The sequence below is a fragment of the Balaenoptera acutorostrata genome, chromosome 9 (genome assembly GCF_949987535.1).
Source record: "Balaenoptera acutorostrata chromosome 9, mBalAcu1.1, whole genome shotgun sequence".
In the NCBI taxonomy this organism is placed as follows: Eukaryota; Metazoa; Chordata; class Mammalia; order Artiodactyla; family Balaenopteridae; genus Balaenoptera; species Balaenoptera acutorostrata.
In genome coordinates, this window is record NC_080072.1 from 81,856,180 (window position 1) to 81,875,270 (window position 19,091).

Genomic DNA, 19,091 nt, shown 5'->3' on the forward strand with positions numbered 1-19,091 from the left:
CACCAAAATAACTCACCCAGACTAAGCATTTGTGAGTAATGGAGACTTCCCTTAAGACCCTGGTAAGGATCATAATGCCCATTGCAGAGCAAGAATTTCTGTATCCATATTAGCCATTTTTGCTTTCAAAATCCTTTTTGGCTACCCAGTCACCCTGGGTTCTTATTTGGATTTTTTCCCATCCAGTTGCCAGTATTCTACCTCACTGACTCCTCTCCCACCTTTTGGATTATTTCATAAGAATGTGAATTCATTTCCCTTTATAATTTAAAGCACTTCAGCTTTCTTTAGTCTCCATTCCTCAAACTTAATCAAGATGCTCAGCAGATAAAAAGACCCTCTTTCTAATTCTAAAAGAATATAGTTGTGATTACTGAGTGCAAATAAAAAAATTGGTATGTGTTTATTTTCTCTAGGATAATGGCTCAAATCAGGGCTGAGATGATGACTGATTATGAGGGCAGAGACTATGGTCTCCAGGGCCTAGTTCACTACTTGGCATATAGCAGCATGCGGTAAATATTTTTAGAAGATAATTATTGAATTCGGAGAGTCTTTGATGAATATTGGGATAAATGATCATCAGTTTAGTAGTTTGTAGTGATGCCATGGGGTAGAAAATGATGAAGCCTGCTTTCAGGTCTGTATTTCTTCAGCATTCGGTTATGCTTGTTATAAAACAAATTAACAAGTATCATTGCCCATTTTACAATATGGCTGTGTGTTCTGATAACGATTGTGATGAAAAATTGGTGGTTACATTTTTCTGAAATAATAGGATAACAAAATTAAAATAATGGTGGGAAATTAACTAACACAGAAACGAGCAGAGTAAGATGGAGAAAGTAAATTAACATTGTATTGAACTCCTATTCTTTATCAGTCTCTTTAAAAAGCGGCGTTTAAATAGTAATCTTCTTAAAGTCCTCATTACAACCCAGATAGTATTTCCCCATTTTACAGATGTGGAACTTGACGTTGACAGGGTGGTTTGCTAACGAGTGAAGGGGAAGAGGGCGCACTGGAACCCCAGCCATCCTAAATCCTTGTCATACTGCTGCACTTGAAGACTAGAGGTATGTCTTCTAATTATGCGTTATAAGAAGTCAGTAGAAAGCATTAAAGGCAGATTTTGCGACCTAACACAAACTTGCCTGAATCCTTTGCAATCGACGACCGCGGCGAGCAGCTAAGGAGCTCCTAGATGATCGATCCTCTCTGAGAGCTTTGCGTGCGCGTGCCCGAGATGGTAACGCCCACCGCGCGCCGCCGTAGTGCTCCGTCGCCATAGCGACTGCCCGTGGCAACCGCGGAGCTCCGCAGGCCCGCAGGCGAGCTCCGGATTTGAGCCGAGTTCTCATCTTCCCTTTACTTCTGTCCCGAATGTTTTTTTTCCTCCTTCCCTCTTTGCCGCCCTCCCCCACCTTTCCCCTTCTCTAGAATCATGGCGGGCGGAACCGGGGACGTTCGGAAGCTTTTCATCTTCACTACTACTCAGAATTACTTTGGACTGGTGTCGGAATCCTGGGACCAGCCGCTGCTGTACAACAGTCCTGAAATCAACAACTTCTTGGACGACGGGAACCAGATGCTCCTCAGAGTGCAGCGATCCGACGTCGGAATTTCCTTTTCCAATGTGGTATGCTTCCCTGCACCCCTGCCCTGACCTCCCTTGACGTCCCCGGGCTCAGCCAGAAGGATGTCGGGTCCCTTTCTGCCTTCCTGGTTGGATCATCCTAGAGGGCCCAATGCTGTCCCCGCTTGATGAGCTGCGCTGGCCTCGTGCTTCAGCGTGTAGTTTCCAAGCTTGCATCCCACCTGACCAAAGGAGTTTCCCTGTCCACGCACCTGAAGAGAACAATTCTAGTCTTTATAGTTTTTTTTTTTTTAATACTACAGATAGGTTATAACTAAAAATAAAATATTTACCTTATTTATTTAAACAGTTTTTCTTTCTCCTCCCTTTTGAGGTTCTCTTAGGCAAATTCTAGTGTATCTTTTTTGGATTATATACGAGTTTAAATTTACTCTAGGGAAAGAATAGTTAGGAGTTCAAATCTTTTAAGAAATGATAAAGCAGAAAGTTTAAATTCTTTTTGTTGTTCCACATATGATGTATTGATTTATTCATTATTATTTACTGCTGCCTCCACTGGCAGGCTTGTTTAAGAAATGGTTGCATTTGCAACCAGGAGATACACACACACACACACACACACACACACACACACTCAGAGTAATACACAGAAAAAAATTTGCCTCACATATTACCCCTGCCTCACACTGAGCCCCTGCTCAGTAAATGGAGGAAAATTAACAAGTGATAGTCATATATTAAACCTTTTCCTCTTGTGTTCACGGGTGTCCCTAGGTCTAACAGAGTATTTGACACACAGCGAGCACTGAATACATTTTTGTAGAATGATTGTATCATTCACCCTATTATGAATTTTTAGTCTTGGATTTGACTCAGTTCTATTCAATCGACGTATTTTGAACTCAATATATGCAAGGCACTTTGCTAGGTTTGGTGAGTTTACAAAGATGTAAAAAGCATAGATAATCATAGCTAATGTTTATTTTCCCTTTACACTCTGTCAGGTATTGTTCTAAGTACTTTTGTGTTTTGGCTTATTTAATAGTCACAATAACACTATAAGATAGAAACTGTTTTTATTTCCATTTTGTGGCTGAGGAAAGTAAGGCACAAAGGTTACACCCTAAGCGTTAACTACTCCACTTATCTAATAGGTTAGTGTAATTCAGAACAGGACCCCCTGTGTCTTGTCTTCTAGAGCTTCACTCCAGTGGCCTAGGATGACATATACTCAACAAGTTATAAAATCAGGGCACACGGTTGTAAATGCCACCGAAAGTTTTGATAGAGTGTAATGGGAAATTAAGATCTCACAAGCCGCGTGGCCAAAAAACAAAACAAAACAAAACAAAACAAACAAAAAAAGAAAATGGAAACTATAACTTTTAATTAAGCTAGTAGAGCCCAACAGTGTATTTTATCTTTAGTCATACATCACACTACAGATTATTAGTCATATTTGAAAATGTTTTGTTATATCTTAAGTTGTACTTTAGATATCTAAGAGTCAGCATAATTGAAGAAATTAACAATTACTGAGTACATACTGTGGGTCTGGCATTGTCCTGGGTGCTGGAGATAAAGTCATGAACATGTCAGGGTTTATCTCCAAGGAATAACATTCAAATGGACAGAAGTAGGCTAAACACATGCACACAGGTATATAATGTAACATAATTTTGGGTATTGATAAGTGCTGTTAATAAAAATAGAGTAATGTTAAAGTAGTGATGGGGATGGGGAGGGGAAGTGCATTAAAATAGAGAGGGAGGGAATACCTGTCTGAATTAGTGACCTTTGAAGTGAGATTTAAATGGTGACTTGTAGGCAGATTTAGGGGAAGAGTTTTCTAAGCAAAAGAAATGATAAGTACCAAGGCCTTGAGCTGGGTCTTATCTTGGTTTTAAGGAGCTGGAAAAAAAAATCCAGAGTCATTGCTGAAGTTTAATGAATAACCAAAGAATGTGAAAGTTACAGTATGGGCTGATCATTTAGGACCTTGTACACCATTTAGGTTGAAATAGGAAGTCGTTGGTAATCTTAAGCAAGAGAGAGATGTGATCTGGTTTATGCTGTAGAATAGAGGTTGGCAAATTTTTTCTATAATGGGCCAGATAATAAATATTTTGGGTTTGCAGGTCGTAAGGTCTCTGTCACAACTCCAGCTCTGCCATTGCCATGAGAAAGCATCCATAGACAATATGTGAGTGAATGAGTGTGGCTGCATTCCACTTTATTTATGGACACTGATACTTGAATTTCATATCATGAAAAGTTATTATTCTTTCGTTTTTTCAGAAAATGTGGAAATAATTTTTAGCTTGTGGGCTGTACAAAACAGGCAGAAAGTTGTGGTATGCTGATCCCTGATCGATCCCAGTAGGTGATAGAGGTATTTTGCAACCTCATAAAAGAACCAACTTTACACCTTAATAATTATCAAATTATAGTCAGTTAAGAGGAAATAGCAATTGCCAATGATAGGGAAACTTGGAGGAGATGTGGCTAGGAGTTCTCGTTCTGTTTTTCTTTACTCGGGAATGATGAGCAGCTGTAGCCAACTTATCCTTTGCTTTAACTCTGACTTTGCCTAGGGCAAAGCTCATTGTCCTGATTGATGCCCCAGGGTGCCTTGGCCAGTGACTATAGATACTGTTTTCAAAGTATGATGTTAAAATATGTATTTTCTGAATATTCTTTCTTCAGATAGGTGAGAGGAGGGAAGTTTAAGGGTATGGCCTATTTAATTACTAAGGAATGAATTTTTCAAATCTACTTATCTGCAGCTTCTTATTCTTGCTTGTAATTGGAATAAAATGATCATGCTAGCAATAGAATTCTAATGCGTGAAAATGAGAGTTTGAGAAAAGCAGCAATACCGAGTAAATGCCAATTCCTTCCTAGTGGCTAAAAAAATACAATGATTAGGATAAAAGAAAAGTAGCACAAAAGCTCACTCACTTTTTTTTTTATTGGAGTATAGTTGCTTTACAATGTTGTGTTAGTTTCTGCTGTGCAAGGAGGTGAATCAGCTATATGTATACCTATATCCCCTCCCTCTTGGACCTCCCTTCCACCACCCACCCCCCATCCCACCCATCTAGGTTGTCGCAGAGCACCGAGCTGAGCTTCCTGTGCTTTATAGCATGTTCCCACTAGCTATCTATTTTACACATGGTAGTGTATATATGTCAACCCTAATCTCCCAATTTGTCCTACCCTCCCCCTCCACCCCATGTCCACATGTCCGTTCTCTAAGTCTACGTCTCTTTTCCTGCCCTGCAAATAGGTTCGTCTGTACCATGTTTTTAGATTCCACATATATGCGTTAATATACGATATTTGTTTTTCTCTTTCTGGCTTATTTCACTCTGTATGACGGACTCTAGGTCCATCCACATCTCTACAAATGATCTAATTTCGTTCCTTTTTGTGGCTGAGTAATATTCCATTGTATATATGTACCAGATCTTCTTTATCCATTCATCTGTCCTTGAACATTTAGGTTGTTTCCTTGTCCTGGCTGTTGTAAATAGTGCTGCAATGAACATTGGGGTACATGTGTCCTTTTGAATTATGGTTTTCTTAGGGTATATGCCCAGTAGTGAGATTGCTGGGTCACATGGTAGTTCTATTTTTAGTTTTAAGGAACCTCCATACTGTTCTCCTTAGTGGCTGTATCAATTTACATTCCCACCAACAGTGCAAGAGGGTTCCCTTTTCTCCACACCCTCTCTAGCATCTATTGTTTGTAGATTTTTTGATGATAGCCATTCTGACCAGTGTGAGGTGATAATCTAGTTATATGACAATTTAGTAAAAAAGTTTGATCTCAGATACTTTAAGGAAAAAATGTTTGTTCAGATAAAGATGATTTTAGGAGATGGACAACCTAAGTTTGTTTTGGTAGTTCTGAGTTTATATTGAAATTAGTTTCATGTAAGAGGGTAATTAGCATCCTTGTGATAGAGTTTCTGGAGTAGAGTGAAGAAGTATACTAGTCACCATTGTGTACCTGGGGCACACAGCTTTGATCTGTAGTATTACTGAATCTGTCTGGAGTGGATGTTAACAATATTCATATAGTGCTTTTTGTTTATAAACCATTTATCAAAGTAGCTTTATGATACAATCACATATAAGTGGGGATACATTTTTAAAACTCAGGGTTTTTTAAGGATTGGTTGTAATATACTATAATTATTTCTAAAGTATACTTTTTCCAAGGGGTAAAATTACAGTAATACAACATTTTAGGGAAATATATAAATTTTCAAGTATTAACTTTATGAAAATAACATTAAAAATCATTTGTTTACCACTTTAGATTGATTTTGCCGACACAAAAGATAAAGTGCTGGTGTTTTTCAAGCTGCGACCTGAAGTAATTACTGATCAGAATCTACATAAAAACATTCTTGTTTCATCTATGTTAGAATCACCTATAAATTCCCTTTACCAAGCAGTACGGCAAGTATTTGCGCCAATGTTGTTAAAGGTGAGTAAATTAAAGTAGCTTGTATGGTTGTTGTTGCTTTTAGCCTAAGTATTTGGGTAAATGCTTTCATACACACAAACGTAAATATTTATTATTTTATTTACTGGTAATATCATTAGTATTTTAGTTTTTAAATTAAAATATTTTTTCTTTGTAATTTAAAAAAATTTTAATGTAGGCTTTATTGACAAATAGAGAAATTGGAGAGAGATGTAAAATGCAATCTACATCAGCTCTTAAATTGCTATAGTAAATGATCTTTATAAAGTTTTAACTGTTGAAAGGACTTTTTCCCTTCCCTTATGAGATGGAGGTATTGTCAGGCTTTGAGTGAAACAGATATATTTGTACTTAGTTCTTTTGACAGTGTTTTAGGAAGCCAGTTTGATTGGCAAGATTTTGATCATTGTATGCTCTTGTCTGTTTTTATTTAGGATCAGGAATGGAGCAGAAACCTTGATCCCAAACTTCAGAATCTTTTGAGTGAACTAGAAGCAGGCTTGGGTATAGTGCTACGAAGATCAGATACTAACTTATCAAAACTGAAATTTAAGGAAGATGACACACGAGGTATTTACCCATATTTTTATCAAAGAAAATCAAAACAATTGCCTTATTAATACATTAGTAAATTAATACACTTCTTCAAAGATTTCTTTCCACACTTTGGATCTTCTCTGAGCTTGAGCTGCTTTTAAATGAATAGATTTACATATGGATTTGGAGAAGAGGAAAATGTGATCTTTAATAATGTGCAGTTCATGGAAATAGAAAATATAGTTGATTCTCATTATTTGCAGTAGTTCTGTTCTATAAAGTCACTGTGAACACTAAATTAGTGAATACTGAAGCATTGCTCCTAGGGTCCTGTGAGCCTCTGGTCATAAGATTTTCACCAACTGCTCAACACATAACCTTGTTTTAGGTGCGTTTGGTTTAGACACGTTATTTAATATATATTGTTGATGACTTGTCATTGAGCTTAAGGGCAACAGCACTGTAGCTCTTGCCTGAATGAAGCTTATCTAACACAAGTATTTTCTCTGTAAGGTACTTCACAGTGTTCTTGTGCTAGGAACACTAGACAGCACTTCAGAACCATGCTTGGGGGCCATTTTAAACAGCAAAATCACCAACAAAAAGTACAAAAATGTGAAAAACATGGCACTACATAGACTACAAAAAAGACATTTGTTTACAGTAGGTGATAGAAAATAAGAAAGCAGTGTTGCTTTGTTCATCCTTAGCTGGGAACATATACGTTGGGCAACTCAAATTTTTCACAGCTCTGCGCATGTCTGCAAATGACCACAAAAACATTGAGAGTATTGACTTTGGGTACATATAAATGTTAACGAGTAGGTGACTTCATAAATCCAGAATCTGTGAATAATGAGGATTGATGCTAATTGTATATTTGCGAAGATAATAAGCCAATGACTTTTATTTTAAAACGTATTTTTTTCCTGAAGCTAATTGTAATTTTGTGGCTATAGATAAATTATTTCATAAGAACAATTAAGGTGAAATGCATGACATACACAAATCATTAGTTTAAAATATTAGTTGTAGTTTTATACTTTGAATAGTAAAATAGATGCTTTTTGAATCTCATACAACCAGAAAGAATAGTGAATTTACTTCCAGCATGGGATTAAGCAACTAGAGGTTGCCCATTTCATTGGGAAAAAGAAAACTATTTTAATTTGCTTATTTTTCCTTCCAGTTTAATTGAGATATAATTGACATACAGCACTGTATAAGCTTAAGGTGTGTAGCATAGAGATTTGACTTAAATACATCAAGCAATGATTATCACAATAAGTTTAGTGAACATCCATCACCTCATATGGATACAAAATTAAAGGAATAGAAAAAAATTTTCTTGTGCTGAGAACTCTAGGATTTACTCTCTTAACTTTCATATATAACATACAGCAGTGCTAATTATATTTATCATGTTGTATATTACATCCCTACTACTTATTTATCTTTTGGAAGTTGTACCTTTTGACCACCTCATCCAATTCGCCTTCCTCCCATCCCCCACCTCTGGTAACTACAAGTCTGATTTATTTTTGTTTGTTTGTGTGTTTTTTTGTATAATTGACCTACAACAGTATGTTAGTTCCTGTTACACAACATAGTGATTTGGTATTTCTGTACATTTCAAAATGATCACCATGATGAGTCTAGTGACAGTGTGTCACCATAGAAAGGTATTGCATAGTTCTTGACTATATTCCCCACAGTATACATTTCATACCAGTGACTCCTTTATTTTGTAACTGGCAGTTACAAAATAAATCTTAATCTCCCTCACCCATTTCTTTCCTCCCTCACCCCCCTTCCCTCTGGTAACCACCTGTTTGTTCTCTATATCTGTAATTCTGCTTTTTTTTTTTTTTTTAATATTTCTCCTGCACAGCGGGCACAGCAGCTGTTGCTTGGACTTCTTCAGGAACTTGTAGTTGAAGCCAGGCATGGTGGGTGGGCACTGGTGAGCACATGGTGGCCCTACAGCTTGGGCCTCACTCCAACCACAAGCTGGGATTGGCTTCTGGTGGTGCCAAATCTCTATAACTCTGCTTTTGTTTTATTTGTTCATTTGTTTTGTTTCTTAGATTCCACATATAAGTGAGATCATACAGCATTTGTCTTTCTCTGCCTGACTTATTTAACTTAGCGTAATGTCATCTAGGTCCATCCATGTTGTCACAAATGGCAAGATTTCATTCTTTTTTATGGCTGAGTAATATTCCATTATATTTATTTATATATATATATACACACATATATATGTATATATATATGTATGTATATATATGTATATATATACAACCCACATCTTCTTTATCCATTCATCTGTTGATGGGCACTTAGGTTGCTTCCATATCTTGGCTACTGTAAATAACGCTGCTATGAACATAGGAGAGCATATATCTTTTTTAATTAGTGTTTTTGTTTTTTTCAGATAAATGCCCAGAAGTGTAATTGCTGGATCATATAGTAGTTCTATTTTTAATTTTTTGAGTAATCTGCATACTGTTTTCCATAGTGGCTGCTCTACTTTACCTTCCCACCAACACTTGTTATTTGTTGCCTTTTTTTAAAATAAATAAATTAATTAATTAATTAATTTTTGGCGTGTTGGGTCTTCGTTTCTGTGCGAGGGCTTTCTCTAGTTTCGGCAAGCAGGGGCCACTCTTCATCGCGGTGCACGGGCCTCTCACTATCGCGGCCTCTCTTGCTGCGGAGCACAGGCTCCAGACGTGCAGGTTCAGTAGTTGTGGCTCACGGGCCTAGTTGCTCCGCGGCATGTGGGATCTTCCCAGACCAGGGCTCGAACCCATGTCCCCCTGCATTGGCAGGCAGATTCTCAACCATTGCACCACCAGGGAAGCCCATTTGTTGCCTTTTTGATAAGTCATTGACAGTGTGAGGTGGTATCTCATTGTGGTTTTGATTTGCATTTTGCTGATGATTAGTGATGTTGAGCATTTTCATGTGCCTGTTGGCCATATGTATGTGTCCTTTGTAGAAACGTTTATTCAGATCCTCTGCCTATTTTTTAATTGGGTTGTTTTTTTTTGATACAGAGTTATATGAATTCTTTATATATTATGGATATTAACCCCTTATCTGATATATTGTTTGCAAATATCTTCTCCCATTCAGTAGGTGGCCTTTTCATTTTGTTGATAGTTTCCTTAGCTGTGCAAAAGCTTTTTAATTTTATGTAGTCCCATCTGTTTATTTTTGCTTTTGTTTCCCTTGCCTGAGAAGCCAGATCCAAGAAAATATTACTAAGACCAGTGACAGAGTGTACTCCCTATGTTTTCTTCTAGAAGTTATGGTTTCAGGTCTTACATTTAAGTCTTTAATCCATTTTGAACTTAATTTTGTGTATGATGGGAGAGAAAAGTCCAGTTTAATTCTTTTGCATGTAGGTCCAGCTTTTCCAACACCATTTACTGAAGAGGCTGTCTTTTCCCCTTTGTATATTCTTGCTTCCTTTGTCATAGATTAATTGCCATAAGTGTGAGTTCATTTCTGGGGTCGCTGTTCTTTCCATTGATCTATGTATCTGTATTTGTGCTAGTACCATACTGTTTTGATGACTGTAGCTTTGCAGTATAGTTTGAGATCAGGGAGCATGATAACTCCAGCTTTGTTCTTCTTTCTCAAGATTGTTTTGGGTATTTGGGGTTTTTTTTGTGTTTCCAGACAAACTTTAGGATCATTTTTCCTAATTCTGTGAAAAATGCCATTGGTATTTTGATAGGGATTGCATTGAATCTATGGATTGCCTTGGGTAGTATGCTCATTATAACATTATTAATTCTTCCAATCCGTGAATGTGGTATATCTTTCCATTTGTTTGTGTTGTCTTCAGTTTTTTCATCAATGTCTTATACTTTTCTGCATACAGGCTTTTTACCTCGTTAGGTAGTTTTATTCCTAGGTATTTTATTCTTTTTGATGTGATTATAAATGGGATTGTTTTTTAAATTTCTCTTTCTGATAGTTTGTTGTTAGTGTATAGAAATACAACAGATTTCTGTGTATTAATTTTGTATCCTGAAATTTTACCAAATTCATTGATGAGCTCTAATAGTTTTTTTGTGGCATCTTGAGGATTTTCTATGTATAGTATCATGTCACCTGCAAACAGTGACAGTTTTGCTTCTTCCTTTCCAATTTGGATTCCTTTTATTTTATTTTTTTGTCTGATTGCTATGGCTAGGACCTCTAATACTGTGTTGAATAAAAGTGGTGAGAATGGCCATCCTTGTCTTGTTCCTGATGTTAGAGGAGATGCTTTCAGCTTTTCACTGTTGAGTATGATGTTAGCTGTGGGCTTATCATATATGTTATTGATTATGTTGAGGTGTGTTCCCTCTATATCCACTTTGTTGTTGAGAGTTTTTAATCATAAATGGATGCTGACTTTTGTCAAATTTTTTCTGTATCTATTGAGATGGTCATATGATTTTTATTCTTCAATTTGTTAACGTGGTATATCACGTTGATTGATTTTTGGATTTGAATCATCCTTGCATCCCTGGAATAAAACCCACTTGATTGTGGTATATGGACCTTTTAATGTATTGTTGAATTTGGTTTGCTAATATTTTGTTGAGGAATTTTGCATCTATATTCATCACTGATATTGGCCTGTAATTTTCTTTTTTTTTCTTTTTTTGTGATATCTTTGTCTGGTTCTGATTTTAGGGAGATGCTGGCTTTGGAAAATGAGTATGGAAGCATATCTTCCTCTGCAGTTTTTGGGAATAATTTGAGTATGATAGGCGTTAACCCTTCTATACATATTTGGTAGAATTCACCAAACCATGTGATGTGAAGCCCTCTAGTTCTGGACTTTTGTTTTTTGGAGTTATGTTTTACAATTACCAGTAATGAAATGATTCAATTTCATTACTGGTAATTGGTCTACTCATATTTTCTACTTCTTCCTTGTTCAGTCTTGGGAAACTGTACATTTCTAGGGATTTGTCCTTTTCTTCTAGGTTGTTCATTTTATTGGTGTATAATTGTTCTTAATAATATCTTATGATCCTTTCTATATCTGTGGTGTCAGTTGTAACTTCTTTTTTCATTTCTGAGTTTATTGATTTGGGCCCTCTCTCTTTTTTTCTTGATGAGCGTGGCAAAGTTTGTTGGTGACGTTTAATTTTTCAAAGAACCAGCTCTTAGTTTCATTAATCTTTTCTATTTTTTTTTTAAGTCTCTGTTTCATTTATTTCTGCTCTGATCTTTATGATTTCTTTCTTTCTGCTAACTTTTGGTTTTGCTTGTTCTTCTTTTTTCTAGTTCCTTTAGGTGTAAGGTTAAGTTGTTTTTTTGAGATTTTTCTTATTTCTTGAATAGGCTTGTATTGCTATAAACTTGCCTCTTAGAACTGCTTCTGCTGCATCATGTAGATTTTAGATTGTTGTGTTTTTATTTTCATTTTTCTTCAGGTATTTTTTGATTTTTCCTCTGTGAACTATTGATTGTTTGTAGCATGTTATTTAGTCTCTGCATATTTGTGTTTTTTTGCAGTTTTTTCCTTCTGGTTGATTTCCAGTCTCAGAGCATTGTGGTCAGGAAAGATGCTTGATATGATTTCAGTTTTCTTTAAATTTGCTGCATCTTATTTTTGTGGCCTAGCATGTGATCTGTCCTGGAGAATGTACCATGTGCATTTGAAATAAATGTATATTCTGCTGCTTGTGGATGGAATGTTCTATATATATATATATATTAAGTTTATTTTGTCTAATGTATTGTTTAAGGCCATTGTTTCCTTATTGATTTTCTGTCTGGATGATCTGTCCATTGATGTAAGTGGGATGTTAAAGTTCTCTACTATGAATTTATTACTGTCAGTTTCTCCCTTTATGTCTATTAATATTTGCTTTATGTATTAGGTGCTCCTATGTTGGGTGGATATATACTTACATCGTGTTATATCTTCTTAGATTGATCCCTTGATCAGTATGTAATGTCCTTCTTCATTATTTCTGAAAGTCTTTTTTTCTTTTTTGACTGTAATTAGGCAAATTTTCTTTATTCCAACTTAGATTTTCTTATACAGATAATTTTCCACATAAATAAGAGTTAAAATCAATGTTTTAATATTTTTTAAAAATAAAAAGTTAAAAGACATTAAGTATTCCTTTTGCAGTGTTTTTATTTATCCTTGTAGGGACGCTTTTTAGTAATTAATTGGACTATAAGAAAAACCGTACAGAAAGTTTGTACCACAAAATCATGTGTGACAGTCTTTAAAGTCTTTTTTTATCTGACATAAGTATTGCTTTTTGATTTCCATTTGCATGGAATACATTTTCCCATCCCCTTTCAGTCTGTGTGTGGCTTTAGATCTGAAGCAGGTCTCTAGCAGCCAACATATATATGGGTTTTGTTTTTGTATCCATTCAGCCAATTTAAAGTAATTATTGATAAGTGTGTACTGATTGCCATTTTGTTAATTGTTTTGGGGTTGTTTTTGTAGTTTGTTTTTGTTCATAGAAATTGTAAAAATTATTTTCTGTGCATCCTTAAGAATACAGAAATGTGCAAAATCAGCAAATGAAACCAGTGTCTTGCTGGCTTTTCATTTTCAAATGATTCTATTCTTTTCTTCCTTCCTTCCTTCCTTCCTTCCTTCCTTTCTTTCTTTCTTCTAGTTTTATTGAGATAATTGACATACAGCACTGTGTAAGTTTAAAGTGTACAGTATAATGATTCGACTTATATACATCATGAAATGATATTCACAGTAAGTTTAGTGAACATCTATTATGTCATATAGATACAAAATTAAAGAAATGAAACAAAAATTTTTTCCTTATGAGGAGAAATCTCAGCATTTATTCTCTTAAGAACTTTCATATATAACAAAGCAGTATTAATTATATTTATCATGTTGTACATTATATCTTTAGTACTCATTTATCTTATAACTAGTAGTTTGTTCCTTTTGAGCACCTTCATCCAATTCCCCCTCTCCCCACCCCCACCTCTGTTAACCAGCAATCTGATCTCTTTTTCTATGAGTTTGTTTGTGAGATTTTGAAGTGTAATTGACTTACAAAACTATGTTAGTTCCTGGTGCACAATATAGTGTTTCAATATTTCTTTACATTTCAAAATGATCAGCATGATAACAGTTGATATTTCTCATTTTTCCGTCTCGCTTTTCAGGTATTCTTACACCAAGTGATGAGTTCCAGTTTTGGATAGAACAAGCTCATCGTGGAAGTAAACAGATTAGTAAAGAAAGAGCCAGTTATTTTAAAGAATTATTTGAAACAATTGCAAGAGTACGTGATTCATACATAGTTATATATCAGGTTTTGATAGAAGTACCTTAGCATTCAATTTTTACTAGATTTATCTCTGTTTTAAAATCATTACTTGATGGTTCTGGACAAAATATATTCTTCAGATGTAGCAGGGTTTACTTAAGATATGTATTTAACCTGAGTGCAACTTAGAAGTCCAAACTTTTAAAAAAGTTAAATTCTAATCTCTAGAAAATATTTTTCTCAAAAACATAATTACTTTCCTGCAGGTAGATAGGAAAAAAACAGAAACCTAATACTAACAGAGGTTTATCCTGCGGCGGTAATATATTCTTTGGAAAAATTGTTTACTTTATTCAAATTAGCATTTTGGAGGAATCTGAAATATAAAAAGTCTTAGTTTGATACTTATTAGATTGATTATTCCTTGGTGTATCTGTGGGGAGGTTAAATAAGTGACCATTTTGAGTGTTTTTTACAAAATCTATTCTTTTCAAATATTTTCAAAATAAATATTTAGTAATTTTTTATTCATTCCCGATATTATTACATTAATATCATTTGAATGAAGTGTTTGAAATGGTTTAAAACTTTTTTTCCTAGCAGTGATATACCATGTACTATGTTTGTATTATTGGTAACATTGTGCAACCCAGGAAATGAATCAATAAAGATATATGAGGTGAAATGGGTAGTGTACATATGGTGTTAAGGCCACTTCTATTAGGTAAATAAAACAAATGTCCTGAATTTAAAGGAAATTAGGCCAAGGGTAAAAATAAATTTATAGAGTTTATGCAATTCTTATTTTTCCTTCTGGCTTTCATGAAATTTATGTTTGTGAAGGAACTTATAGGGTATTTGCTTAAAGAAGTAATATATCATCTGAGAGAAGAAGAGGAGAAAATAATATGGCAGATATTAGAGATGTTAGCATTTGAAAAAGTCTGAGAACATTTTGACTATACTGCCCAAGGTACAAATATGATTATGTTTAAAAATGAATGCATTTTGGTTTTAGGAGTTTTATAACTTGGATGGTCTGTCCTTACTGGAAGTGGTTGACTTGGTGGAGACAACTCGGGATGTTGTAGATGATGTGTGGAGACAGACAGAACATGATCATTATCCTGAGTCACGAATGTTACATCTCTTAGATATTATAGGTACTAGTAAAGAAATAAACTTTTGCAATTTTGGAAGCCTGACTTATTTTGTTTTCTGTTTTTTCCTAAAATGTTCCTTAATACAATAATTGTTGCTTAAAGTAACTCTTAGAGCAAATCATATAGGATTATTTAAGTAGATATTTGTAAATAATTGGTTAATTTAAATCATACTATCAGATTCTTTGACTATAATATAACTAAATTAACGTAGATTTTTCGTCCCTATCTGTGTATTAATTTAGACTTTATTTTGTAATGAACTGGAAAGTTTAATATATGTTGGGTTATCTGTCGACATTAAAAATACATATACTTTTTTACCCAGAATATACCTTTCTCATTGTTATCCTAAGAAAATGTTAAACAAGTATGTAAATGTGTATATAAAAGGATATTTATTACAGCATTGTTTGTAAAATGAGAGTAGAAACAAATAGCAATTGAGAATTGGTCATGTAATGCTATATCCATACTGTGGGCTCTGCAGCCTTTAAAAACTGTGTATATATTTCTATACTTCAAAGATATGCGTGATATATTGAAAGATGCAGAAATACAAATATGTGTGTGCATGTGTGTTTTTAAAAAATATTTGTTATTAACAGTGCCCGTCTAAAGGTGTGGATGTGGTATTTCATAGATCCTTGGTTTGCTAATTTGTGTATTATTTTAATTTTGTAAAAAGCATATATTTCATAATTATTTGGTAAAAAGATATGTTCATTAAAAAGTTTGTTTTACGTTTTATTAGGTGGCTCCTTTGGAAGATTTGTTCAGAAAAAGTTGGGAACTTTGAACCTATGGGAAGATCCTTATTATCTTGTGAAGGAAAATATGAAAGCTGGGATTTCAATATGTGAACAGTGGGTGACTGCCTGTAGTCATCTAACAGGTCAGGTGTGGCAGCGCTATGTACCTCATCTGTGGAAAAATGAAAAATATTTTCCTGAAACACTTGACAAACTTGGCAAGCGCCTTGAAGAGGTATATTTGATTATTTGGATCTTTGTTTTTAAGTGTGAAGTAGGTCCTCACTTGTTTGAGAATGCGTTTTATAATTAATAAGAACTACACATCTGATAGAACTTGTTTAAACTTTTGGGAGAGAATAAGAGGTAAAGTTCATATGAGATGACTTGTGAAGTTGTGTGGTACAGTACCAGGTGCCCAGTGGGTACTAAGTGCTGGTTTCCGCTTCCTTTCTTTTTTTTGGTTTGTGGCTATTCAGTTTGTAAGTTGTGAACTTTTATTTTGTTCTTTGTTATAAAAAGACAGTCAACCCAGTTGTCTAGGTATGGAAGCTCTCAGACTTTCTCTTGGCTATTGAAATTTTTACAAGCGGAGACAGCTTTTCAGGGAGTACTCAGTGGAAATATTTGAAACAGCTGCTTAATTTATATAAGTTATGAGTTTCAGTATAGAACTTAGATGTTTAGCTTGAAGGGGCAGGCAAAATGAGAATATGTGAAGATTGCAAAGTGACTTTTTCCCTTTGGGCTTAAGGGAACCATTGTTCTTGTAATTTTTTTTTTTTTTTTTTTGGCCATGCTGTGCAGTTGGGGGTATCTTAGTTCCCAGACCAGGGACTGAACCTAGGCCCAGGCAGTGAAAGCGCTGAGTCCTAACCACTGGACCAACAGGGAATTCCTGTTGTTGTGTTTTTAAACCTTTTCATTATGAGAAATTTCAAACATACACAAAAGTAACATAGTACAGTGGATGTCAGTGTATCCATCACTCAGTTTCAGCAGCCACTGACAATGTTCAGTTCCTGTTCCATCTTTGTCTCCCCTGCTTTCTGTTTTTTTGCTGGAGTATTTTTAAAGCCAATCCAAGAAATCGTATACTTTTACCCTTAAATCATAATCATAATACCAATATCACCCCCAACAAAATGACAATAATTTTGTAATATCATTATGTATCTAATCAATATTCAAGTTTCCTGATTGTCTCAGAAATTTTTTTAGTTACTAAATGTTGGTTTACTTGAACCAGGTTGCTTCGTAAGCAGTACTATATAGTTCTTATACATTAGAGGAGGCAGGTAATGTCTGGTTTTCCCACTTTCATGAGTTAAGTTTGATCTGTGGGTTCATGTATGATTAGCCTGATCCATCTGTTATAATACTCTTCATCAGCTTTTTCTGAATGATTTATCATGAGGAGTTGGAAAATGATGATTTTTTAATTCTGTTGTTCTTTGTGCATTTATTAGTGATGTTGGAAGAACATGTCTTCATCAGTTTTTTAGTGACCCTGAAATATGGTTTGTATAGGAATGGTAGTATAGACAATTAGTTTTTATTTATCATTTTTAGTACGATGAACAATAAGTTAGTATCAGTAAGTTCCATAGGCAAGCAATGAAATGTTTTTTAAATAGTATCAGTATGAACCTATGATTTTTTATATTTTATGAGTTTCAACCCATTGTAGTTTTTATCGTAGTTATTTATTTATTTTTTATCGTAGTTATTATTACTATATTCAAATTGTCCCATCTTTGGACAGTGAGTACCCCTTCACATTGGCTCTGTGTCATTTTTGACATGAATCCAGTATTTCTTTTATAACTTCCTTACATTCTGGCCCCTCAAAATGTACTGGCCCATCTACATTTTCTGTTTCATACCTGGAATTAGGCATTTCTCCAAAGATCCTGGTTCTTATTAGTGGAAAATGGTATTTAACAACAACAATCTGGTTGAAGAAGTGGTAAATGTTATTTAATTATCAGTGCTTTTAGGCTGTCTCAGTAGACAGCATTGTTAAATGGTACTTTTGTTTTTATCAAGAGAAAAATAAATCATGAGTTTGTTCTGATATTTTCAACTCAAATGGAAGATTATAGCATTTTTACTTAGCCTTTTTGATTACCTTTTTGATGGTTGGTAGAAATTTTAAATACAAAATGAAATAAATTGTTTTCCAGCTGTTCATAGATTATACATAATGGAGTTGTTAACATATTGTTTCATTATTAGAAGTGCAATTTAAGGCAGAATAATGGAAATCAGAAGTTTTTACTATAGTAAGGAGGAGAGACTCTAAAACTTTACCTAAATGAGCTTTAAACATAGTTTAAAAATATTTAGATTTTATATATGTTAACTAGATTTGAGCACACTGATTGATAGTAGTGTGATGATATGGTATGTCTTTGAGTATCACTTTGATTATTGATGAGTAGTAATTACCAAGATTACAGTTCAGATTTATTGTTCATTTCAGAGAACCTAGGTTAAAGAAATTCTTGCCCAATATCTTTAGATTTTAGACTATTTGTGCTGATGTATTGATTTAAATAAATTTGTTGTTTTAATATTTTATGTTTTAGGTCTTGGCTCTTAGAACAATTCATGAGAAACTTCTCTATTTTTCACCTGCAAGTGATGAGAAAATCATATGCCTGGCTCGAGTATTTGAACCTTTTACTGGCCTGAATCCTGTGCAGTATAATCCATATACTGAGGTTGAATATATATGTGTTTGTCTATATAATTTCCTGTTTGTGTTGTTCTTTTTAAAGGCCGATTTAAAAAATATTAAAGTCTAACAATATTGTTAATTTGTTTAGCCTTTATGGAAAGCTGCAGTGTCTCAATATGAAAAAATTATTGCACCTGTGGAACAAAAAATAGCAGGAAAATTAAAAAATTATATTTCAGAAATTCAGGATAGTCCACAGCAGGTAAAATATTGAAATATTTAACTTTTTAATATTTCCCTTAAGCTGCTTGAGGAGATACTCATGTTTTTACCTAGTTGATTCACTTGGGATGAACATATACTTATTTGTTTCATATTAGCTTCTTCAAGCATTTCTGAAATATAAAGAGTTGGTGAAGCGTCCAACCATAAGCAAAGAATTGATGCTAGAAAGAGAAACTTTACTGGCAAGACTTATGGACTCAGTTAAAGGTAAAAGTTTATCAGACATTATAGTGTTTGCTTGAAAAAGTATTTTTGTAGATTACTTTTTCCTTTGTTGTATACCACTTAGGATTAAG

The 19,091-nt window shown here is 34.5% G+C and overlaps 1 protein-coding gene across 3 annotated transcripts in view; it reads left to right on the forward strand.

Moving 5' to 3' along the window:
• The first annotated feature begins 1,287 nt into the window (after positions 1 to 1,287).
• The window catches only part of DYNC2H1 (dynein cytoplasmic 2 heavy chain 1), a 367,349-nt gene continuing 349,545 nt past the window's right edge, over positions 1,288 to 19,091 (forward strand). For all 3 annotated transcript variants that reach the window (XM_007191229.2, XM_057552950.1, XM_057552951.1), the window contains exons 1-9: positions 1,288 to 1,639; positions 5,925 to 6,095; positions 6,530 to 6,665; positions 13,809 to 13,927; positions 14,931 to 15,075; positions 15,830 to 16,062; positions 18,419 to 18,553; positions 18,659 to 18,772; positions 18,891 to 19,002. In XM_007191229.2, coding sequence (XP_007191291.2) covers positions 1,445 to 1,639; positions 5,925 to 6,095; positions 6,530 to 6,665; positions 13,809 to 13,927; positions 14,931 to 15,075; positions 15,830 to 16,062; positions 18,419 to 18,553; positions 18,659 to 18,772; positions 18,891 to 19,002 — 1,360 coding nt within the window. In that variant the 5' untranslated portion in view covers positions 1,288 to 1,444. The remainder of the gene's footprint in view (positions 1,640 to 5,924; positions 6,096 to 6,529; positions 6,666 to 13,808; positions 13,928 to 14,930; positions 15,076 to 15,829; positions 16,063 to 18,418; positions 18,554 to 18,658; positions 18,773 to 18,890; positions 19,003 to 19,091) is intronic.